General features: G+C 38.1%; 2 protein-coding genes across 6 annotated transcripts in view; one reads left to right on the top strand and one right to left on the bottom strand.

The window, feature by feature from the left end:
• Nucleotides 1–51: 51 nt before the first annotated feature.
• On the top strand, nt 52–4,420 carry LOC145236905 (uncharacterized). Of its 2 annotated transcripts, none has more exons than XM_080099740.1 (13): nt 52–232; nt 314–415; nt 501–536; nt 602–689; nt 868–986; nt 1,051–1,215; nt 1,531–1,748; nt 1,816–1,918; nt 1,993–2,223; nt 2,366–2,480; nt 3,038–3,088; nt 3,144–3,281; nt 3,808–4,420. In XM_080099740.1, the coding sequence occupies exons 2-13, from the start codon at nt 323–325 to the stop codon at nt 3,864–3,866; spliced, it is 1,416 nt and encodes a 471-aa protein (XP_079955866.1). In that variant the 5' UTR covers nt 52–232; nt 314–322; the 3' UTR covers nt 3,867–4,420. The 2 variants fall into 2 exon arrangements, with proteins under 2 accessions (XP_079955866.1, XP_079955821.1); XM_080099695.1 differs by having other exon boundaries at nt 52–237.
• LOC145235900 (ryanodine receptor 2-like) overlaps nt 4,333–23,471 on the bottom strand; it is a 57,494-nt gene continuing 38,355 nt past the window's right edge. For 3 of the 4 annotated variants that reach the window (XM_080099629.1, XM_080099619.1, XM_080099645.1), the window contains 36 exons: nt 22,920–22,964; nt 22,291–22,418; nt 21,865–21,952; nt 21,685–21,789; nt 20,889–21,110; nt 20,498–20,599; nt 20,242–20,354; nt 19,840–19,933; nt 18,513–18,613; nt 18,194–18,314; nt 17,476–17,655; nt 17,026–17,102; nt 16,878–16,954; nt 16,353–16,433; nt 16,017–16,162; nt 15,762–15,833; nt 15,321–15,510; nt 14,587–14,803; nt 14,165–14,326; nt 13,547–13,672; nt 13,310–13,439; nt 13,051–13,142; nt 12,748–12,915; nt 12,264–12,396; nt 11,780–11,877; nt 11,010–11,229; nt 10,138–10,374; nt 9,251–9,337; nt 8,930–9,127; nt 8,573–8,746; nt 8,161–8,285; nt 7,771–7,978; nt 6,486–6,617; nt 5,960–6,116; nt 5,273–5,438; nt 4,333–4,891 (listed from right to left, as the gene is read on the bottom strand). In XM_080099629.1, the coding sequence (XP_079955755.1) occupies nt 4,741–4,891; nt 5,273–5,438; nt 5,960–6,116; nt 6,486–6,617; nt 7,771–7,978; nt 8,161–8,285; nt 8,573–8,746; nt 8,930–9,127; nt 9,251–9,337; nt 10,138–10,374; nt 11,010–11,229; nt 11,780–11,877; nt 12,264–12,396; nt 12,748–12,915; nt 13,051–13,142; nt 13,310–13,439; nt 13,547–13,672; nt 14,165–14,326; nt 14,587–14,803; nt 15,321–15,510; nt 15,762–15,833; nt 16,017–16,162; nt 16,353–16,433; nt 16,878–16,954; nt 17,026–17,102; nt 17,476–17,655; nt 18,194–18,314; nt 18,513–18,613; nt 19,840–19,933; nt 20,242–20,354; nt 20,498–20,599; nt 20,889–21,110; nt 21,685–21,789; nt 21,865–21,952; nt 22,291–22,418; nt 22,920–22,964 (4,923 nt within the window). In that variant the 3' untranslated portion in view covers nt 4,333–4,740. The remainder of the gene's footprint in view (nt 4,892–5,272; nt 5,439–5,959; nt 6,117–6,485; nt 6,618–7,770; nt 7,979–8,160; nt 8,286–8,572; nt 8,747–8,929; nt 9,128–9,250; nt 9,338–10,137; nt 10,375–11,009; nt 11,230–11,779; nt 11,878–12,263; nt 12,397–12,747; nt 12,916–13,050; nt 13,143–13,309; nt 13,440–13,546; nt 13,673–14,164; nt 14,327–14,586; nt 14,804–15,320; nt 15,511–15,761; nt 15,834–16,016; nt 16,163–16,352; nt 16,434–16,877; nt 16,955–17,025; nt 17,103–17,475; nt 17,656–18,193; nt 18,315–18,512; nt 18,614–19,839; nt 19,934–20,241; nt 20,355–20,497; nt 20,600–20,888; nt 21,111–21,684; nt 21,790–21,864; nt 21,953–22,290; nt 22,419–22,919; nt 22,965–23,471) is intronic. The other variant, XM_080099637.1, reaches the window with a different exon arrangement.

The following is a 23,471-nucleotide window of genomic DNA, read 5'->3' as shown; positions in this document are numbered from 1 at the left end:
AAAAAATCGTTCCACAAATAACCGCTTGAAATAATCACAAAACATTATTACGCTTGACCAAGCGTGACAGAATAGGGGCAAGGAACAAAACAAATTTAAATCGGCCAACTGTTCCAGACCAAGCTTACATTGGTAACCATGCGTTAGTTTGTGTAACCTTATATTCAAGCTACGTGCGTTTCCTGTTTTTCTGTTGACAATAAACAAACCAGCAACTTACTGAATTATTTAGGTAAGGTAAGAGAGTAGCCAGCATTTTTATTTGCATGAATTGCTTTTAATTTTTAACATTTACGATACCGTAACTATACAGGTCACAAAAATGGCGTTTGCTCCACCTGTAAAGAGCAAAGTGTCCACAAACCTGGCTAAAAGCACATGGACACCAATAAACAACTCAGATGCAAACAATCAGGTATATATGTAAAAAAACTATTGTTGCATGTTTAATATAAATACGAGAATATCTCGATTATTTAACTGCAGTTTCTTGTGTCAAGGTTTTTGGTGAAAGGCGTGAGCTGATTATGAAATGGGTAAGTTACTAAGTATGTTTTGCAATTTGCATTGAGGTAGAGGTTTTTAAGTTAATGTATAACAGTTTCAGAAATGGCAAGAAAGTCAGAAAAAGATTGTTGTTGAGGACATATTAAAAAATCTATCAAACAAGCATCTAATTTCCATATCTGGTAAGAATAGATAAAGGATAAATTACCAATTAGACAGACATATACAATTAATTAATGTGAAATAACCTCATAAACAATACTAGTAACATGAGGATGTGTGGTCGACCGGATTAAAAAATGTACATGTTTTTTATCTCACTTTTATCATCAGGCTGGATAACATCGTTTATAATTGCAGAAATGCTTAAAGGAAAATTTCCACAAGAAAAACATGACTTTACCAAGATATTTCCAAGAGTGCTTACTTTGTACATTTTTTCTTATCTTGATCCAAGGACCCTGTGTCGATGTTCTCAGGTACATTGTAATGCCTGTGCAATACAAAGCTTTGTATGATTAATTTGTATATGTTACCATTAAGGTGTCATGGTATTGGAATTACCTGGCTGAAATGGATTGTTTATGGCGGCCAAAATGTTTGAAATTTGGATGGTACCCAGTGTACCAACCATCACCTTTTGAAGAAAAAGTCTGGAAGCGATTTTATGTTACAACTGTTCATGACCTGAATTATGCAAAGGCGAAGGTAAATTTGCACCTGTGAAAAAATTATAAAGTTAAATGTCATCTGCTAACTGCTATGGATTAAAATAATTCAATGAAAAAACGAACCTGTTGAATTTGTATTCAAAGACTGCATTTTCAGTGATAATGCAGCAACAAATTGAGCACTATCAATGCAATATTTTAAATATATACATGTAAATTGAAAGATGGACACAAATCACCTTGTGTGGCACTTGTAACACCATGTTACTAAGTATGAGCCACATGGAAAACTCTAGACTGAACCAACACTCATAATGGATATGCTGTAACAGTAAACATGTAAATATTTCAGTCAATTGAGGCAAAGGCTCGTGAAGCACAAGAGTCACATCGTCCTGACACAGCAAGAAGTGCAATGAGTCGAGTTTCAACTGCTCGTTCCAATATTTCCACAGCAACTGGTTTGATGAAAGGTCCATCAACACCATCACCCAAAAAACCCCTTGCAGGCCCAAAATGGGAACCACCACCATGGAAGGGTTCTGATAAAAATCCTATGGACACAATGCGGTACTTTACATTTAATCTCTGTTATGTCAAGTTTTCTATTGTATTATTGTATCTTATGTCTTTGTAGATATAATTACCTGGACAATAGTGCAAAGGGCAAGAAGAAGCCAACTGATGTTCCCGGCAGCAGACCATCATCTAGGCAAAGTAGAAGGCCACAGTCTGCTACAGTAAGTAAATTCATTGCGCTCTATCAAACAACTGATCTTACTCAAAACCGATTTTTATTTGTTTTTTCCTATAGACAAGAGACAGAAAATCCACACATGTGGAATCTGGTGCCCCATTTGTCAGCAAATCCCCTCAAAAGCACATTTTGCCCCCTGAGCATACTGGCAGACAATCTGTTGACCACAATGCAGGGCAAACAGTTGGATTATCACCTAGACTGGACAAAAATTTCCAGCTTCCTCAGTACAATGGTCATGAAAGTGCTGTGCCTCTTTCGAAAGACCTTGGCCAAAACACAGTACAGGTAAAAGCAGAATTGTTTTCAAAATCAAATCTTGCACCTTTATCACCTTTAATGGATACATTTGAGCAGTAATTTTGCTATTATGCATTTACTTTTGGTCTTTGCCATTTTAGTTGTCTAAAGGAGGTATTTTGTGTTTTAGTATGGAGCAAATGAAACAATAACCAATAGACAAGCAATGAACTTAACACAGAGATTTGCAAGTCCCCCTGTGACCCAAGGAGGCCATTCATCCACAATTAAATCACCAAGACAAGGTTTGTCAGGTTTTTACTTTAATAAGCTTGTAGCTGTTATGTAACATATTTTACTGTTAGTGTGATACCCTTAAACAGTCAAGTCTTAGGGTGGACCCAAACCTTGACCCTCCGTCTTGCAGCTTTTTACCCTGTCAATATTTTCTGCAAGCAATCGTCAAATAGCATTTCATGAATCGATTTTAATAGCCACAACCCTAAAAAAGTCACACATTATGAGGTGCAGGTCAATATGTATGCACTGTGAAGTAAAAAATTCCCTGATTTTGTTTTGGAGAAAACTCTTCCCAATTAATAAATTAAAGATGTAAGTAATGAGTGTCAGCAAATTTACATTGAGCAACAATAACTAGGTTGAAAAACAATAGGTCTGTTCAAACCACAAAATCAATCTTATAAAACAAAGGAGATTCTCCCCTTGCTGCCTGCAAAGTATCAAATCTTGATGTGGCTTCATGTCCTTAGACCTGGACTGTCTTGTTATAGATTATTACTGTAAAAATAATATACAACCAAAAGGATTGCTTTAATTACAAATGTTCTGTTTTGGCAACTAGATGGATCTCCATACTCAACACCAGACATTACAAAGTTGTCAATGGATGCTGGTAGGTTTTCTGATTGCCATTTGTTGTGGGTTATTATAAACCCTGTTGTTTCCAGGAACAATGCCCAAACCTGTGATGCGAATGTCAGCGGAAAAACCAAAAAAGAAACAAGATGTCACTGAAGAGGTTTCACAAAAAGAAAAAGTTGTCCTGGCACAAAGCAGCAAGTCACTTTCCACAAATAACACAGATGGTAAGATTTTTTTTATGATAATTGACAACATATCTCAGAACCAAAAATGCCATACCCTTTACCAAAGTCTGTGTTACACAAGTTGTCCAACCGATTGTTATACGATAAAGCTTATACAGCCATTTTGTGTCCAACATAATACAGTGGGCAGGGTTTTTTTAAGGTTTGGTTTGGGTGACCGCTAAGTAGTTTTAAGAGACCGCAAGTGTTTCATTTAAATACCAAAAAATAGCCATATTTGCTTATTTGGGAAACCGCTGGAGAAATTTGGGGGACCGAAACGGCCTGTGAAACCTCTCTAGTTTGCAGAAATTTTACAATTTGTTTTTCCCTATTTTTCTCAGACAGTTTATGTGTTTTTTCCTACACTCATTTTACACAAAAAACACAAAAAAACACACAAAAAAAATTGTCTCAGGCTCTACCACATAACAATGGTTTGGACAACTTGTGTTTTGTATAGACTTTGCCCTTTACTAAACAGCTTCAAAGGTTGTACAATGTTTTTTAAACACATATTTTTCAGACCTAAAAGGTCAGGGATGGACATCACCTCCAAATCAGAACTCTGATGAGGATGACTAAATCAGGTTTTATTCCTTTTAAACTTTGATGGTGGTTTAATTTTATTGTTTGTTTATTTTGTACATTATGGTATTTTGTAATATTTAAATCATAGACTTTAGCTGCGACAAATCACTGTTTACTTTTGTAATTTAATTAACTTTTGGTGTATAATTACAATCGTTTTTACTCGTTACACATACAGTATGGTGCTCTTCTAGTTGAGAACTTGTTGACTGTTGTAGTATTCGTAGACCCCTCAAACAACAGACTTTAAACGTACTGTGCTTATTTGCTGCACCATGACTCAAAACAACTGTTTCATGTTCTGCATTTCTACAATATTTGAGGCTTGATTTCAATTTATTTTTTAGGGTTGTTAAGGGCTTTGTGACATAAAAACTAACTTGGAATCTAAACTAAATCTACAAGATTTCCTTTCAACTGTTTTGCATTTTTGTGTCTGTGTATATTATACAACCTCCTGTTCGTAGCAAACTTTGTATTTTTGTTTCAACGTCACGCAACTTAACATTCCAAACGCAAAATATATTAATACAGAGCAGCATGCTTTATCAGGCGTCGTCCTAAACTGTGGACAAAGGCGGTGACGTTTGGCAACAGTTTGTGTTTTGAAATGTAAACATAGACCTAGTGCGGTTTTGTGAATTAAATATAGTGGGAAATTTCCCGGGAAGAACGAATTTGACCATTACTCAAATTTTGTGCAAAAAAGGCTTAAAATGGTTACTCGCCAAAAGCCAAGATCAGCCATAACAACTGAAAGAAGACCTTCTCGTCTCTTGCTACCCCATCCAAGCGTCCAATCAAATGGTTTCCTTTTGATAAAAGAGCAGAAAAGCAGCCTGGAATCGGGCGTGAATTCCCGCAGAAATCAGCCGGCCAACTCGGCCTCGTATTGTTTTCTGAAGCAGTCACCGGCGGGGAAAAACTCCCAACAGCGTTCTTGGTATTGCTGCCAGACGTAGGTCTCTTGTCCCGTGTATTCCGTCTCATCCTTGTTGATGAGATGCATGAGGAAAAACCTGAAAAAAGAAATATTTCAGACCGGTTTGATAAGTTTCCCGCGAATGTATTTTTTCCTTCATTGTCACGTGACAACTGATCTAACACCGCTGGGTTCAATAAAAGGCTCGCCTTGGCAAATTAAAACGCCTGTTTGCAAATAACTCTTGAGAGATTGTAATAAAATGTGCATTGTTCTTATTGTTACAATGTGGACTTTTAACCGACGTCGGCAGTTTAAGCGTCTGGTCGACGTCTGAGTCTGAGTGCAAGTAATGAGTTTTGGTGCTAGATGTTTTTAAGCTAATCAAGACCATTGCTGAAAATGATGAGTGTTTAATGAACAAAATAAGAGTTGTTCGAAAGAATAAACTTGGTATCATGCAAAAACGGGCACTTACATGTAATTTGCGAGGTTGTGTTCCTGCATAGTATGAGTGTCGAAACCGTGCGGAACTTGATCAAAATAATCGTTCCCGATCGTACAAATAAAACACTTGGTTTCCATATCTTCCTTCACCTGCTCCTGCTGATCACGCAGCTCACCGAAAGCGTCGATGATCAAACCTATAACAGTGTGAAAGAATGTGACCCAATCCCGGATCTCAAACCCATAAGACCAAACATTGCACGACGTTTTGGAAAAATGGTAATGTTGCAATTGAGGAATGCAAATGTAGTTGTAGTGCACACTTGCGTATAGGATTGAATTCGAAGATGGCCGATTGATTAGCGCAACCGCCGTGTGCTCACATGGTTCTGGGTTCGAATCGCGTCTCGGTCACTTATGTTTTCACTGAGCAAGAGGCTTAAGCAACATTGCTCTCGCAAGGCTGTCTACACAGACCTAACTAAATTGAAGTCACTAACTTGATTTAAAAATGTGGTAAAACTGATTGCAACTAAGTAGGCAGTTCGACGGCGTAATGATTGCGTGCTAAACGTGTTCAAGCGTTGTCCACGCACCATGAAAAAATAAACACTCAGTTATTAAATAGGTCCGGGTCAATGGTTGGGGATACTAGCCTACACTGCGAAAACATTTTAGGTTTTTAAACCGGACCGACTTAGGCATCTGTTAAACTTACCCTGAATGATAGCGAGAAGGATGACGACCACAAAGAAGAAGAATGAAATGTCGAAGAATATCCGATAAAACTCGTAATCGTCTCCACTTGGATCTTCCAGTTCATCACCGATTCCACCTCCAGCTCTTACCCCAGCGTAGATGTGGAATTGGAAGCACTGGAAAAATACAATACAGAACGTTATGATAACTGTGAACTGACTCAATACCTCGCCGAAAGTTTGATTGACAGGTCCATACATGAAGCCTACAAAAAGACGAATGTACAGATTATAATAAAGAATACACACACAACGCAAAATGACAAACCCGAAACCGGCCCGACATAAACTCTAAACTGAATTTATTGTAAAAGTATAATATTCGTCAGCAATACGAAAACCCATAGGCTATAACTCATAAGTTACCAATTAAACATGAAATTCTGAATGCGAAAGTATTCCTGGGGCAACATGACGGATGTTTTCGGTAAGTATAATGCCTGGAAATAACGGTTTTTGTTGACAGCATAGGTGTGGGCTACTCACCGTAAACATGCTGTGGCACTTATAATCCGGTTCATCACCTTCTCCCTTGTTGTAAAACTTTTTGAAGAAGTTGAACGCGATCACCGTGTAAAGGTAAGCGACCACTGTCAGTAACCCGATGGTGAGAATAAGCTGGAAAACAAAACATTGTGATGAGTGATATATGTGTGTATGAGCATAAACGAGAAGACGTCCGTTTTAATGCATTTGAACGTTTAAGCAAGTAGTTATTTGCGACTTACAACCAGGGAGTCGAACCGGAACTGAAACCGAACCCGCGAACCGGTTTGAGCGGTTATTTTCATTAAACCCGAACCGCTAATTACGATTTTCTAAAAACCCGAACCGGAGTTGAACCCCATATTTTGTTTAGCCTTGAACCCGAACCGGAACCGAACCAGTAAAAAATGCAGTCTCTTGTATATTTTGTGATTTTTTTTCAAAACAGCGCACTAAAGTATACACGAGATAACACTTATAGGGCGTGTCAAAAATAACAGTGCACGGGCAAAATTCTTTTGGGATTTTTATAAGGCCAGGTAGATGATGGGTAGAATTAAATTAAAACGAATAAAACCGGTTTAAAAACCGAAGACCGGTTCGGACCGGATAATTTGACCAAACCGGAACGAAACCCGAACCCGAAAATACACATTTTTAAAAACCTGAACCGAACCCGAACCCTTAAAAACAAAACCAAGTGAACCTGAACCCACATGACAAGCGGTTCGACTCCCTGCTTACAACTACTATTTCGTAAATTTAAATTCAGACGCTTCTGCATAAGATATACGAACTCATGATATAAACTGTTGCTGCCAGGCATAATATCAACTTTATAGAGCTCTTCTGGCAATTGTATACTCAGTGTTATTTACCCTGATGACAGCGACCTGCATAGGCTGCGAAACTTGGGAACAAAAATGCAATTGCCAGAAGACTTTGTAAGTTGATATACGAACTCATTTTTATGGTCCCTATGTGCGTAAACAACACTTTTATCCCAGTGAAAATGTACAAAACTTGAACAAAATGCTTTCAGACCCCAAATAGCTAAAACATGTTTGTTGTAGGGTTAGTTAGATATACAATAAAAGCAGAATCCCTATATACAGCTGGGTTGTGCGACCTTTACCCATGGTAGGCCACAGACAATAAACATGGTTGGCCGCGGGCCGAAACTTTTTTTTTTTTGTAATCAAACACATTTACTTTGAGTTAACAGCCAAAAGTAAAATTGTAAATTTTTTGATTCCGTTAAATTTTGAATTTTTTTTATTCCAACCTGCTTTCCATTGTGTGTGACGGAGGTGAGAATAGTTCGAAGTCCCTTGGAGCAAACAGCGATGTCAAGAAGATGCAGGGAGAAGAAGAATCGGTTGTATTGTCCAAATACCGACATCACAAGGTACCAGAGAAGATAGAGGAAAGACTGATCACAGAAAATTACTCCAACTTTCCAAACTGTGTACTTTAGATCAAAGTTGTTGAACCTGAGTAGACGAGCAAACATTACTTTTATTGACGAAAATCGTGGAAATTTTTTTAAATTCGATAGCGATAAAAAAAATCGAAAAATTTAAATTCCCTGCTGGTCAAAGCGTTTGTCTTAACTTTTGTGGAATGTTGTAACTAAAAGGTGTAAAATGGTTCTTGGAAGATAATAGTTTCTTACATTTGGGTAATAAGGCTTTCATCCGTTTTCTCCTCTTCAAACAAAAAGCTGGTCGTTGATTGGTCCATTCCAAGAAGTTCCCGAACCTTCTCTTGACCGCACTGACTAGCGAACTTGTCCATGACCTGTTCAACAAAAAAGTAAACCTCATTACCATACGACAAAATTTGTCTTTCGGATTAGAACGAATTGTCATAGCCTGAAACGTTTTCACAATCCTTCTCAAGGTTCGCTTTTAAACCACAACGAAAACATGTGTAAGCAAGTGGATTGTGCTTAAAAATATGCTTTATTTTCCACTTAGTTGTCCATTTTTTTATATGCTCTTTCTTAAGATTAAAGAAAATATGCTCTTTCTTAAGATTAAACAAAAAAATCAGGTTTTTGCTAACTTAAACAGCGTTTTAAGTACCTTTTTCTTGACGAACTTGTCCCAGTAATTGGATGGAAACGACGGACAGGAAATGACGAGTCGATCCCACTGACCAGGAAGATCGTCATCAGCCGGATCTTCATTCACATAAAGTCCATCGAATTCCAATTTTCGTGCTACTTCCTTTTCACGCTTGAAAATCACCAGTGGAACCTGTCGGTAAAAGAATCACAATGGAATCATTTCGATTGGATTTAGTTTAAAATATTCTAGTGTTTTAATCCAAAACTCTCTTAATACTTGAATCACAGTACGCCAGGCCCATTGAAGGCGCTATACCGAATCAGCTCTTAATACTTGTGTACCATAAGCTTAAAGTACCCAACGAAAACTCACCTTAAGTCGGTAATATGACACTAGCATGGATAAACTTAGGAAGAGATGAATCGTAGTGAAAAATCGTAATCCAGCTTCCAAATATTGCAGTTCCTCGGGTAGTGATATCGTGTCGTCTTCCATCTTATCGTCCATAGAAATCTGTGCCATATCATCACTTCCTTCTGCCCCCTCTAAATCATCACTGATCGTCTGCCACTGCAAATAACTTAAATGTTATATGTGACCCTAGCTGACTGGTGACTGTGTATTGCTGCTGAATTAAGGAAAATATGTGAAAAAACAACGGTTATAAATTAGTGATGCAAATTTTCGTCTTGCCTTGTAGAATAGAAGCGAAACGTTGATAGCGAAGGTCACAGCAAGGGCAAGAATCTTGAAGTTGTAGAAATTTCTCGCAAAAATGCCCTGAAAAGAAATGTAGTTTTAACGAAACTTCGGTCACAACACAACAATTTGATTTTTAGAAGCAAAAATAAAACACATCTAAGACACGAACCCTATAGTACGCTTTATAGCAGATCCCAGCATTACACATACTCTTGCCTATATATTTGTTGACACTGTATTTGTATTTTTTTGGTTACATAACTGTATTGCAGTTGTCCCAGACATTTGTCTTGTTTTCTAGTTAAACGAGTGGTTTTCAACTTGTTTCAGGCCATGCACAGTTTATTTTGGTGAATATACCGTCGATTGTTAAGTAAGGATAAAGAAAGCACCCACAACAAGTATATTGGCTTAAAATATTTTCCTTTAATACAGAATTTCGAGAAGTGATATCAAAATTGACAACAATAAATGTCCAATAACTTGGATAAGCTTTTTGGTACTGAATAGTGGTCCAAAAATCGTTCACACTGGAGTGGGCCCATGTCAGTGTCCGTCCTTTTTCTATATTCCTAGAATATTCTTCCCTACAAAAATGACACTGGCAGCTTCTTTTGTTGTAACTCAAAATACTTACCATTACGCTTAGAGCTGATCCAAGAATTACACATAATCCTGCATATATATTTGAATGACGTTTTTGTACCTGGCCTTTTTTGGTTTCACAACTGATTGCAGTTGGCCACACATTTGTCCAGTTTCCATTTAGATTTTAGACCCAAGAGCGTAGATACTGGTGTGGCCCCAGGTAAGTGTTTTTCCATATTTCTAGAATATTCTACCGAAAAAACATGTTGTGCTATAACTCCAAAACTTACCATTATTCCGTTGTTAATTCCATTTACTCGATCCCAGAACGCCGCATTTTTGTCTTCGACCTTTTCCTCTGTCGTGTATCGTTTCGGTCGTCCGCATTCATGCATACAATGTCCCCATGGCGACGACTGCACGGGATCAGACAAGTTCACGTGATCAAAGTCAAAGGTCATTCCTCTGATATCGGAGAGGTTGGCGTTACGTCGTGAATCGCGGTCAGGAGAGCCAGTGGACGAATGCTGAAGAAACAATTTTAAAATGATATTTTTGTATGCGTTTGTATAAGTGCAGTTTTTGTGTACTTTGATAAAACCTCGACCACTACATGTATGCAGCTGTGCCTTCTATATTTTATTTGTTTTTTGTTTGGTATTTGTCAAACCAAACTTTCAAACGCCAATATTGTTGTTCTTTTGTCCAATAGTGGCAAAAGTAATAAAGATCATGATTCAAACCGGTCTTTGCCTCGAGCAATAAATTTTGACCCCATTTTGCAAAAAAGCCCCAACAAACACTCTAGGTCGTAAACAGCCCGGGGGATAGTGATTTAAACTTGTTTTTGTCGTTATCTCTTGTACTTGATTCTGTCTTGTTCTGGACTTTGCAATGTATTAAAGCAGTGGTTCCCAACCGGAGAAGAATTTTGAAACTTCAGGGGAGGAATTTACTTTTTTACATGTGGTTTGTAAATAGATGCTTAAGCTGTGGGATTATGACCTGTGAAGTTAACAAAAAAAATTAAATGATCTTTGTATGGTTTAGTATCTACTGTGTAGTCAATTGGGGAGGAATACAAAGCTTGGGAACCACTGTATTAAAGGGTTGTAACTCGATAGTGAAAACTTTTTATTAAAATCTTCGATCATAATCTTACATCTGATCCGCTTTTGCTGATCTGTGACTTTTCCAGTCCTCTTCCTCTCCGCAACCTCCTCTTCCTAACAACTCCCGCCGGAGTGACAGGAGTCGAGATCCCGCTGTCGTAATCGGATGCGATCATGCTGAGTGTGTCGGCAGCTTCCTCCACAGAAAAATCCCCGAAACCTGCGTCCCTCTTTGGGTTCACGACCGCCTTGATTAGCTCGTGTCCATGTCTGTTGATGCATTGCGGCCCAGTTTAAGTGTGATATTAGGGTTCTCTAAACCAATGCTGTTTAGACTGTGCACTGTGACACACTAGTACGCCCCCAAAAGGTTTGTGTGCTGTGACATACTTGGTCTTGTACTCCCATTCCGTCTTTGAGAGGGTTCATTTTGACCTTATTTGTGATCAAAAGTGGTCTCGTCCATTATCCTCGAAATTACAAGTATTTTATTTTTGTTAGCCTGCTGAGTGTGCCACGTTAAAACATTACTGACGATTATTTCCAGAATACATTTATGTTTAAATTAAATTTGCAAAAAATTGCACTGAACCACAATGGCTCGGTAAATATCTTTGTTAAAAGTGGACTTCGTTTACCTTGTTGCCACATTTTCACAAAAATCTGTTCACAGCTTTAAGCTCTTTTAGGAATTCCCATAGATATTTAGAGGTTTATACTCAGACGAGAGCGGACAGATCAAATCAAATATTCCTAGGTCGATTTTAGGTATCGTTTTTTGTGTAAACCTTCCAGCAAAACTTAAAATGTTGAAACTTACGACATATCCAGTCCAAACACGTTCGACAGCAGTTCGTCTTTCTCATCACGCATCGTTGACCGTCGGCGTCCAATGCCATCGTCGGTGCTTTCGGAAGCCTGTTCAATACAAAAAAACAGTAATGTCCAAAAAACTGTGTGCAATGTGGTAGATATTATTTTAGGTGTCCAAAATTTTTTTAGATCTAAAAGCAATCCGCCTCGGATGCTCCAACTATGAACGTAAGATCGCACTTCAGAAAATTTTGCTACAGCAACAAATACTATGTTTTTTAAGTAAGTTTTATTGTTGTCTGTATAAAACTAAAGCCAGACCCAAATAGCCCTTACCGTCAAAATTTTCCTACAATTTTCATTTTTAACTATCGTCAGTGCTCTCTGCGCCACCTATCGTGATTTACCATACTTGTCTGGTGTGTTTTTTTGTGTTTAGATTTTCCACTTCGAAATGATATTTAAAGAAATTGTACAAAAACGTAACCCACCGAGGTATGTTCCTCCACTCCTTCCCTGGTGGGATTCGGCATGTCACTGAGGATTTGCGTCATAGTGGTGCTCTTCGCCGCAAGAATGATGGAGTTGGAGAACAGAAGAATTGTCAAAAAGTTGTAAATGAATCTAAGACATAACAACACAAGCTTTTGACCACTGTAAATAATCATTGATATACTGTATTAAAACAGTAACCCCTAAAAATAGTGAAACATAACTTTAATATTAAGCTGCATACAGTGTACACTGTTTGTACGTATAAGGTCTCATCAGTGTAGCTGGTGACGAGAGATCGGCCGTATTGGCAACAAACTATAGTGCTGTTAGATGGCAACACTAGCCAATACGGCCGATCTCTCGTCACCAGCTGCTCTGATGAGACATTATATGTCGAAACAATATGCACTGTCTGCAGCTTATCATTTACTGGCTCGATGCTTTTACACAACTTTAATAGCTATTAAACATTGGTTATACCTGGTAGAAGCAATACCCATTCGGAGAATCGATTTGTTAACTGCAAACACCGTCCAAAAGAGGGCAATGAAGAGTTCAATCCACGTCATTGCTCGTAGCTTTCCGACTTGCTTCTTGACACTCTTTAAACTGACCGATGGCAAAACGCTGGCTGCAGTGCCTGGAGTGCTGCAAACAAAAACATACAGTTATAACAGTTTCTACTGGACCAAAATACCGTTTAAACACGTGATAATTTCGAAATGATCCCGAGATTGGACTTCAGATAAAAATATTCATACGGTTAGGAATAAATGGGCCCACCTCTGTTCCAGCTCTGCCTCTTCCTCATCACACTCCGCATCTCCACTGCCATCTCCGAATCCTGCCTCACTGATATCAGCGGCAAGTTGCATCTGAAAACGTATAGGTTGATAAAGTCATACGGCAAATATATCAGAGACGTTTGGAAATCGAATTTCTGGACCTTTACGACCCTCATACCTAAAAGTGCGTTCACATAAATGCACAAGCCAAAGAGTTTCTGAATTATGGAATGTCTTACAACAAACAGAAAGTTTACCTCAAAGATGGTATCCTCGCAGAAATTCACGAACTCGTCCATTCGACCTTTGTCACCCTCCGTGTTTATGACGTCAAAGAAGAACTGACGCTTCGATTCTTGAACTTGCGGTTTATGCCACTGGTCCAAGCTAAATGGTTATTAGATTGTTTATATTTCCATTTTTATGTTGCATTGCGAAGAGGGTAAACTGATATGGGTTATGACTAACTCATAGAGAGCTTTGTAAATATACACCTGGATGATCGGATATTGAAGTAAACTCGCTCTATACGTTTCGCTCCTCCGACGATTTCAATTCTACCCAGATTGGGTCGGAAATATTCCAACATCGCTTCTGCCATTTCCAAAAACTTTTTCAATCTGAAATAACAACAATAAGGGTGAACAATTGCCAATGCCAGGTCATATTTTCATAAACCAAAAGCTAATACGGTCCCATTTTTTTAATTATGTGTAATTCAGCTATTTTCAATGACCTCATAATGCCAGGGCGCATGTTAATGATTGAAAACAAGTTTTACCATAACCTGCAGACCGAGTTAAAAAACGCCCGGGAAAAAAACGTCACCTTTGCGACACTACAAGTGACTAGAAATTTAACATGACCTAATTGGTAACTTTATTTAATACGCCAAAAAAGCATTAGACTTCTCAATGCCACGGATACAAGACATTCGTAAGCACAACTTTTATTATTATTATTATTTTCCAACATAGGAGGTTCTCGAGAACAAATGTGTGTTTAATGGCTGTACGCGCTTCGAACAATTCGATCAATTGCTTGTCCGTTACGGCGTATCATATATTGCAATTTGCAGCCAAAAAAAAAAAAAAATAGGAAGAGAAAATCACCTAGTGTCCTTTGGCATATGTTCCGATAAGTTGGTGAGCAGAACTGCTACATTGAAGCCGATGTCAGCTGCTGGGCCGTGAAACTGTTCAGTAAATTCTTGATAATTTAAAGACTCCTCATCAGGTGAAAGTGCACAGCTCAGCAGAAATTCTATTTCGTCACTAAAAATAATAAAATGTCAGTTTAACCCAATTAATTGAACAATAATATGCACAATATTGTTTCATATGGCATTTAAAAAAAAAATTCTGGACTGTAAATGCTTTCCAAGAGTTTCAAATTTGAAATCAAAGTAAAGCACTGTTGCTAACTCTCGTAACAGGAAACGTCTTTTACACACAATATGTGCTGCAGTACAGATTTTTACGCCAAGTTATTACTGGCCCCTAAAAAATTTGATATTTGATTCAGCATAACTTACATGGAATAAACCTTTGAAGCTTCCATAGCTCGGTGGAAATCTCGTCTGGTCACCAAACCCTTGTTATCCGGATCGTAAACCTTGAATTTATCCGACTCAGTAATGTCCTTGAGTCGCAGAAACATGTTGAAGAAGCGAATAATGAGACCCACGTTGTGCGAAGACTCGATTAAAGTGTCCACTAGCTGGCGCCCGATCGTTCCATCCACCACGTTACCTGTTTTACAATGATGAATTGGTTAAATTTTGACAAAAAAATTGACTTCTGTTTTGTGTAATTGTTTGCAACTCGTCCTTAAGGGCAGTGTACATGTGCGACATTGACCTGGTTATTTGTTTCCGCCTTTTCACAGCTGTTTCCTGTGTTTTTCGTGCCACATTTTCATGATGTGTTACTACGTTTGTTGCGCCAAGGTGCACGTGAACAATATACAATACAATAGTTGTTGTAAACAAGGCAAAGTAATTTCATGAATGCTTAAAGTTGAAAAAAGTTAAAACCACTACATTGAGAAAAACAGCAAATGTTTTGTCTTGTATAAATTTTTGCCTGGCACGTTTTAGGGATAAGTCCACCCCGTTGAAAAATAAAACAAAAGCAGTCTACATTTGCTGTACGTGCAACCAAACCTATTACCCATCATGTCTACACTGTATAGCAAATGGTCACAACTTCAAAAAGCTGACCGAAACTGATACATATTTGTTTATAGATATCAAAACATTTTTCACACCTTCCAACATGGACAGCAGCATGACAACCATGTCTTGTTGCAGATCGAGTAGTTCGTTGAGTAGCGACAGTTGACGACCCGAGTCCTGAGACAGTTTCATCTGCATATTTGCAAACACGTGGAGAAATCCGACCACAGCATCCCACAATCGACTGTGAGCCAATGCTTGCTGGTTGCCCTCACATGGGCCCTGAAATGGTACAGAACCGTTTTGTAGTGCGCATAAATGGCAAAAAATTGATTGGAAGTCAACCAAACCAAAATTGTTCTCTTTATGATTTCAAGTCATTTAACTATTGGTTATTTTTTTTAATTGTGTTCTTTCGTTCAATTGCAGCAAACAGGCCATGATGGCAGCAAAAAAGCTTATTGTATGAAACATTGTGACCAAGTTTATGCAGTAGAGATTTATATTTGACTCTAAGTGCATGTTACACTTACCTGTATATATTCAGTTAGAGAGTTGAAGACTTGCTTGGCCACCCGAATCGCTTTGGAGAAGTTTTCTTGTCCCTGCAACAAGATTGTGCATTATATTACGAGGCGGGCACAGTTGCATAAGCTCAAGCAGAAACAAAACTGTACCACGCGTGTACAATTTGGCTTCAAGGGAGTGCCTTACATCGGCAGACATAGAAAACACAATTTTGCATACAATTGGTGTATAGTTGTATATTATTATTATTATTGACTTACATTTGCATCAATGGTTTCCTTTGCGGAGTAATACCAATAGAAATCGCTAATGGATTCCTGCAGACGTAACAAATAGTCGACGGTCGATATGATGATGTTTACCGTTGTGTTGTTTCCAACTTGTGTCCGCAGATAGTTTTGAAAATCTGAAAAAAGGGAAAAAAAAGGGAGTATAGAAATGGCAAAAAATGCCTATGAACAAGGCGTTCTTGCAAAAAAGTGGTGGTGCCAATATGAATGGTAATTGCACTCCATATGCTGTGGGTTAATTGTACTCTATATGCATATGGCTTTTACTGTCTAAACATATGGTCAATCTGACTCGCTATCACATACCTGCGTTGTGTCCTTCGCAAAGAAGTTGCAGAAAGCGGAATAAAGCACAAGTAAAGTCGGCATCGTGCATTGTCTTCTCACCTGAATTGTAGTAATAAGTGAAAACCTCAAATAGCCTCTTTCTCAAACATCATGCTAACGTGAAAATAGCAAAATATTTCAAGCCGGTTCATACAGATATTTTGCAACGGTGAACAAAGTTAAACAAAGCAGTACCCTGGTAAAGCTAACTACTTCACGAATTTTCTAATCAAGGCTTTAAACGCGTGATTGTTAGAATTGCAGTAAGCTCTTTAAGTGTTGGAGGTGAAAAAGTGATCTAAGTGGATAACTTTAGGAATATTAGACAAAGTCTCAAATTTGTATGTGCTGCATTGTGCTACAAACGTGAGGGCACCTGTAGAAATTGCTAGAAATTCTTGCATAAAACCTGAAAAAATATGACACAAACGACAATGCACATTAAAACTATACATGCTAGGTTATTCAAACTTGGTTGATTAGAGCTTTTTTACGCCTAATTACCTGCTGATGAACCATCGTTCACGTGACCGAGAGTCTCTGCTTTGATGCATCTCTCGTAAGCGTCAAGATCCAGAACGCTACAAAGCACAGAATAGCGTTAAAAATTGTGTCGAATGAAATGTACTGCCGCCTACAAGATATAACAAACCTGCACTGGTCCATTAAACCAGCGACGCTCGTGAAAAATTTAACGTCTTTTTTCGCTTGAAGGTGCTCCAACATGATCTGTACAAAATATAGTATAAACAGACAAATCCGCTTAAGCCTTAATCGAATCCTGGATAAACGCTTAATCCGTTTAATTGTTTAAGAATGGTAAATCCCAACCGTAAATATTAGTTAAAATAACTATCCTGTTGCATAATCCGAGTAATTGCATAAAATGCTTGGCAAATTGATTTTATGCGATTAACCGAATTCGTCTGTATTGTGGTAGCCATACATGTCAAAAATTAGAAAAAAATAAAGCAAATAGCATAAATGTGTGTTAATCACATTTGTTGCACAACACAACACACTGTTGCCGTTCTAAGTTAGGTTACAAGTTTTTCAAAAATAATTAGTGACACTGCCTTCAGCGTTAATTTTTCGCATGAACCTTCTGTATCAATTGGTTTCCTCCGGTCAACAAAGCAATGCCCAGCTCCAGTGTAGCTGTGACAGTGTCTGATAACTCTCCCCCACTTGCACTCAGCGTGTACAGAACCATCTGTGCTGCTCCTCGAGTCGCCAATCGTTTCTGCTCGTAGATGAGACGTTGCTTTTCACGTTCTTTTTCCTGCGACAAACAGATTTAGCTTGTTTTATTTAAGGTAGTTGCTAAAACATAGGTCTGAATCAAGCTATTCTTAACAGTTTGAGTTTGCTTGTTCAGTATAACGCCTTTAATGGGCCTGGCGTACAATAATTTATACATGAGTTTGTCATGTTCACTCGTCTGCATGAAGGCTTTAGGGTTGATCCCAGTTGTAAAAGTCATCTTACGACGGTTTAATAATTCGGGCTTGCTGCCACTTCTGAGTGTTTGTATATTCTGATGTCATCTTTGTGTTTTTACGTTTCAAATGCATGGAGTATGTCCGATTTTAGTGTCTTTTTCTTGCGTGCATGTCGTGTATCGTGATAAAGCTAGCCCGAATAGGACGCTGATGCAGCACAAAGAGAGCTACCTCTAAGTTTATATGTTGACTTAATTCTTCGCCCATAAAATTCTTCGTAGGTCAACGTATAGCTTGAAATTTGTAACATTATAATAAGCCAAGTTCATATCAAACATCATACATATGGTTGGTATCACATGTTTCATGTATAATTACCTCGAACGATTTTCCAGTTTCGTCATCATCTTCACCTCCCTCTTCATCATCATCACCAGTGTGACAACTCTGTGACATCAATTCCGAGTAATTCAGATACAACTCGTCGTCTTCCAGAGTACTGCGCAAATCAACACGAAACAAGTTTTTCAAAAGGTGAATACTGTTTGAAAATATTTCAACAAAAATTCTTTCCTATGCAACTAAAATTAAATCTGCAAGAGAGGGTTAACGCACAAAACCTTTTTAAGTGCATAAAATGTTTGAAGAAAATAGTTACAACCGATCTTATATCCTGCAAACATTAACGCGTCCTTACCCTTGTGACGTGACTGCTGCCATGCTGAAAACCTGGATGAGTTGGCGAAGTGGATCGGATGAGGGCGGTGTCGAACCTTCAGTTCCGTCGTCTTGTCCCGGCTTTAGGTAACATGGTAAATATAAGTTTGTTCAATAAAGTCGACTTTCAAAGATAAGTTTTACAGTTATCAATGTTACATCCTGGAGGTCTTTTATTAACACCTTACAAATATCAATTAGAAAAAAAGAGAAAATAATCTTATGAAAAAAACTCTTTTTTCAATGCTTTTAAAATATGATTTCATGCAAGGTAAGTTACAGTATCAACTGTGATAACAATCTCAAGCATTGCCAACGACGTACACCATACATGCATGCACCAAATGAGGCAAGCAAATACATAAACTAGGTAGAGGTGATTAAAAACCATGAACTCAGCTGGCTTTAGACAAGCGCGCACAGAGACAGGAAACCTTGCTGTTGCCTTTGCAAACCAAAAAAACAACATCACAGCGATCATGCTTACCACCATTCATGAAATACGCGTACCCAATGGCCAAAAACATGGGAGCGTTTGGTTTTAAGTGAATGGGAAGCTGCAAAGGCGTTGTAAGATTAGATAAGCGTTGATAAATTTGACAGCGGAGTAGCGCGTTTGCTAAGCTTGTGCATTTTTGGTACCTTGTATATAGCCCTGAAAAATCGAATTGATAAAGGCTGGTTTTCTGTGCTCACCCAACGGTCTGCGTAAGTCTCGATGAAAAGTGAAATCGCCTTGTGTCTGTGTTAAGCGGTAAGAATTGCTCGATTTATATACCCAAGCCATATTGAAGTTTTAGCTTTATTTAGGGTTGCTAGCTAATTCTCAATCATTTTCTTTACGTATATTAGCAAGTCATAAGTTTTCATTGATCAAATACATAAGCTGTCACAAATCATGAGAAACTTTGTTCAGAAAGGCGAAAATCTAAACCCGGGAAAGCTAGGAAGTTTCTTTCTTCCTTCGAGTATCACTCATGAATTGACTTTGAATGTGTTTACACTAAGTATAGCCCCATGTCCACTTCGTTTTACGAATAAATCTGTACAGTTGACGCTGTCAGGCAATATAAAAAACATAACATCAAGTGCTACATGCAAATTTATCACATCTGAAAATTAATGCAAATTTAACTAAGTTACAATTAGATCACAAACCAAAGGTTTATTAACATTGGCCAGGCTTCCCGCTTAAATCAAGACAGCTCTTTAATGCAAACAGACAGACCAACAATTCTCAATTGTGGATCATGCCCCATTCAATAAAACGTTCAGGAATTTTACAACATTCAGCTGCAGGTTTATACCGAAATCATATCAATGAGGGCGCATTTTTCCTGTTCATCGTTGGTCAGCCAGTTTTCCATGTAGATGCTTAAGAAGCAATTCGAAACTCTGTGTCTACATGTGGCAGATAAAATATTAGTCGTTGGAGAATCGTGAATTTGTCTCCCAAACTCATGTATGGCATTGCTTTTCGTTAAATGCCTTTGTTCTGTGAGTAGACTACACTTGTTTCGAATTCTACGAACTTCAACCAAATTCTGCCCAAGATGAAAGAATTAACAACAAAAAGCTTTCCTTGGGCTAAGTTGAGGCAAAACTGTTTTCAAACGGGTGTACAAAAACGTGAAAATAGTTGCCTTTCTGCTATGTCTAACTGGTGGGATTTAGTTTTAGTGGTAACGCAATCAATTAGGTCTACTTACGTGGGCAGGTTGTAGAGGGGAACCATTCTAAAACAGGACACCACTGCTCGTTTTCTCTGCTTCGACATAAGTTTTCTCCAAACTGCTCGTCGTGATTTTGATGGATGTTCAACCTAAACCAGACGAAAAATTTTTTTCATTGAATTCAATTGTAAAACAAGTTTTGTTTAGGTGTAGGTATGTAAGCTACACATCGTTGTCGTAACTGGGGCGCTAGGAATATTGCAAAGGCACTGATGGCAAGACAATCACGTACCATGTAAAGATGATACTGAACACGTGATATCTCAAGCAGCCAATCAACGCGTTTCCGAGTCAAAGCTTGCAGTTCGTCGGATTCAGCTTGCTTTGCAGATTCCTGCAGATAAAAGAAATATAATTGAACAAAATTGCTTTAAAATCGTAAACTTTTCCTAAAAAATGAAGGCCGGTACTTAGTATTGGGACACATTTTTAAGACACCATCTTATACAGAAAGAAATTTGTTGATGAAGAAGCAGATGGAGGAAAAACGTTGTTTAAGGATACATAATTTTTTGGGAATGTCATAAACAAACAATGCAAATATCTCATGTGCATCATTCAAAACGCCAAAAAATATATTTCGTATCTCACCACAGTTTCACAATCAACCAACACATCTATACCTGCAGCACTGGTTCCGTAGTAAGGTTGGATAAAAGAAATTCGCGAATGTCTTCGTCAGATTCGCGTTTGTGGAACTTGCTTTTGGCCTCCTGTACCAGCGTATAATCACCAGCCATTCCCACGTTGAGTCCAACAGACAAAAGACGTTTCACACAAGCCACGATGAGAGAAGTGGAAACTGAGTAACGGTCACCTCGACGTTTCACCGTACGACGACTTGCCTGTATGAATCAAGTCATTAGTTTTGTCACTTCGGGGTTTTTTGAATTTGGATCAGGGTTACTTAAATTTGGAGGGAAGTCTGTGCGGCTTTGCGATAGTCGATGGACTCCATTTAAGAAAAAAACACATATCAATATTTGAATGTTAATATTTACCCTAAGTGAAAAAAATATGAATACACTCCCGGGCCATGAGATTTCTATAACCTGCCGGGTCAGTTACATGAGCAGGTTTAGAAGAAAACGTTATAGACACTATTATAGTGTATTACTAAATTACAAATAACGCGAACCATTGCAGTAGAGTTTTTGCAGTTCCTACGGTGGATTGTAAAAAGTAATTTTAGGTTTAGGGCTCCTTACAGCACATTCACAGATCCCCCAGAGGTTTACGATCCTTCAAGGAAATAACCTATGCTCTAAAAGCGTATTTTGCATTGTAAATCACAGGACGGCCAGGAATGTTAAACAAAAAACTTCCACCTTAACAGCTGGATCGCGGCGAAACATACAACTGGGGGATGATGAATAATAATGGTAATATTTGAAGAAGGTTACAATAAAGGAAACTAACCAATAATCCAGCGGCATTTGGAGCAGCGCTCTTATCAGCAGTCAATACTGACATGTTGTCGATCTGGTTCTGGATCACAAAGTTCTGTTCCTCACGACGCAGGTTCTGTAAGTTGAGAGGAATATTATAGAACGCATAACTAAGTACATTTGTGTTGGTTTAATATGGAAGGTAACCTACCAAGGATTTTGACCAGATTACGAAGATTTCAGAGACGAGTTGGAATAATTCAACTGCCGCTTGATTTTTCTCAGCAATCCAGTTTGACCTGAAAAGAATGATTTTCTGTTAGTTGTTTCCACTAACACAGTCGGAAAGCGAAATGGTTTTTCATGCCACGTAAAGTGATTTTTGCATTATGTTTGTTTTAAGTATTTAAAACCATCACATTGCCAGCTTTCCAAGTCGTTGTTATTTTACGTGGCAAGAAAATTGGACACGGCGTTTAAAAGTTGCCGATCCCTGTTTTGACTCATGTAGCGTTTGTTTTTGACGCGTTAAAACGTACATCTAAAGTATCAGCAACATAAAATGTTTGATGCCGGCTTATATAATTATGAAACTTATTGTAATGTGTAGAATCCTGGAGAAAGAGTTTGCACTGACTTGCAGATGTCAATGAACCGAGCAAGGAGTGGATAGTAAGCGTAAAGATCTCGAACCAGAATCCCGTAATCCTCCAACATAATCAACTCCAAGTCAGAAACGTCGCTCACTCGCTGTTCGTATTTCACCTAAAATTTAAAAGGTACTCAGGTTAAAGGCATGCACAGTTTCAGAGCATGTTTAACATAAAAGAGACTTAAATATATATCGATTTTTTTTCAAAACTATCACAAATTCTCATGCACAACTAATAAAAGCTTTTAAAAGCGTTTTTTTTTTAGATGTAATCTAGTTGTACGTCAATCTAGTTTCACTCTGTAATAAAACCGTTCAAAACAACAAGTCGGTAACAATTGGTAAAAAAGTGGGCAACAGCACACTGCAGAAAGTGCAATTTAAATCAACAGCCCAAATTGGTCTGCTACTTTTTTATGGCACAGCAAAAAAGTATAACGGTGTCAACTATTCAAAACTGGGAAAATATGTTCTGTGATATTTCCCACAAATTCAAAACCAGTTTAATAGCAAAACAGCTAAACCGCTGTTGCTTTAAACAAAGGAAACCCATGCAGATAAACACTAGTGGCAAATCTCGGATTTTGTCACGTGCCTGCACACGTCATACTCACGATGTTTAACAGTTCGCTGCTCGGGTTGCCATGGTGACTTGCCAACTATATAAAGGTTGTGAGCGAAATTATGACATGATTAAAAACATGCAACAAACAGTTCATAGTTACATGTGTAAAACTCCAATTAGCTTTTTCGAAAAAAAAAGAATACGATGCATTGCATGGGCGTATGTATGATTTAGTTTAGTTTAATACAGTGGTTCCACAACGGGGAGGAATTCCGCCCAAGAAGGGAACATTAAAGCTTGAGGGAGGAATTTACTTTAACTTGTACATGTGGTTTGTAAATAGACACTTCGGCTCTGGAAAAATAACCTGTGAAGTTGATAAAAGACCCAATTTTCAATAATGTTTGTGTGGTTTAGCATCTACCATTTAGTCTATTTGGGAGGAATCAAAATGTGTTAAATTGTGTAGTGGGGTATTCGTCGATAAAGGTTGGGAACCACTGTCTTAATAGGACAACAGAAGGTATACTGTATGTTCAATATAAAAATATAGACACAAAAAACTGATAAATAAAAATAAAACTTCTAAAACTGAATACAT

Source organism: Phallusia mammillata, chromosome 1 (genome assembly GCF_965637545.1).
Source record: "Phallusia mammillata chromosome 1, kaPhaMamm4.hap1.1, whole genome shotgun sequence".
Taxonomy (NCBI): domain Eukaryota; kingdom Metazoa; phylum Chordata; class Ascidiacea; order Phlebobranchia; family Ascidiidae; genus Phallusia; species Phallusia mammillata.
Note: the sequence above shows the minus strand (reverse complement) of the source record. Positions and strands in the feature narration are given on the sequence as shown.

Coding starts and splice junctions, on each gene's coding strand:
- LOC145236905 (XM_080099740.1), top strand. CDS start 323: ATGGCGTTTGCTCCACCTGTAAAGAGCAAAGTGTCCACAAACCTGGCT. Junction 2,481..3,037: donor AATTAAATCACCAAGACAAG/GTTTGTCAGGTT, acceptor TTTGGCAACTAG/ATGGATCTCCATACTCAACA. Junction 3,282..3,807: donor TTCCACAAATAACACAGATG/GTAAGATTTTTT, acceptor CATATTTTTCAG/ACCTAAAAGGTCAGGGATGG.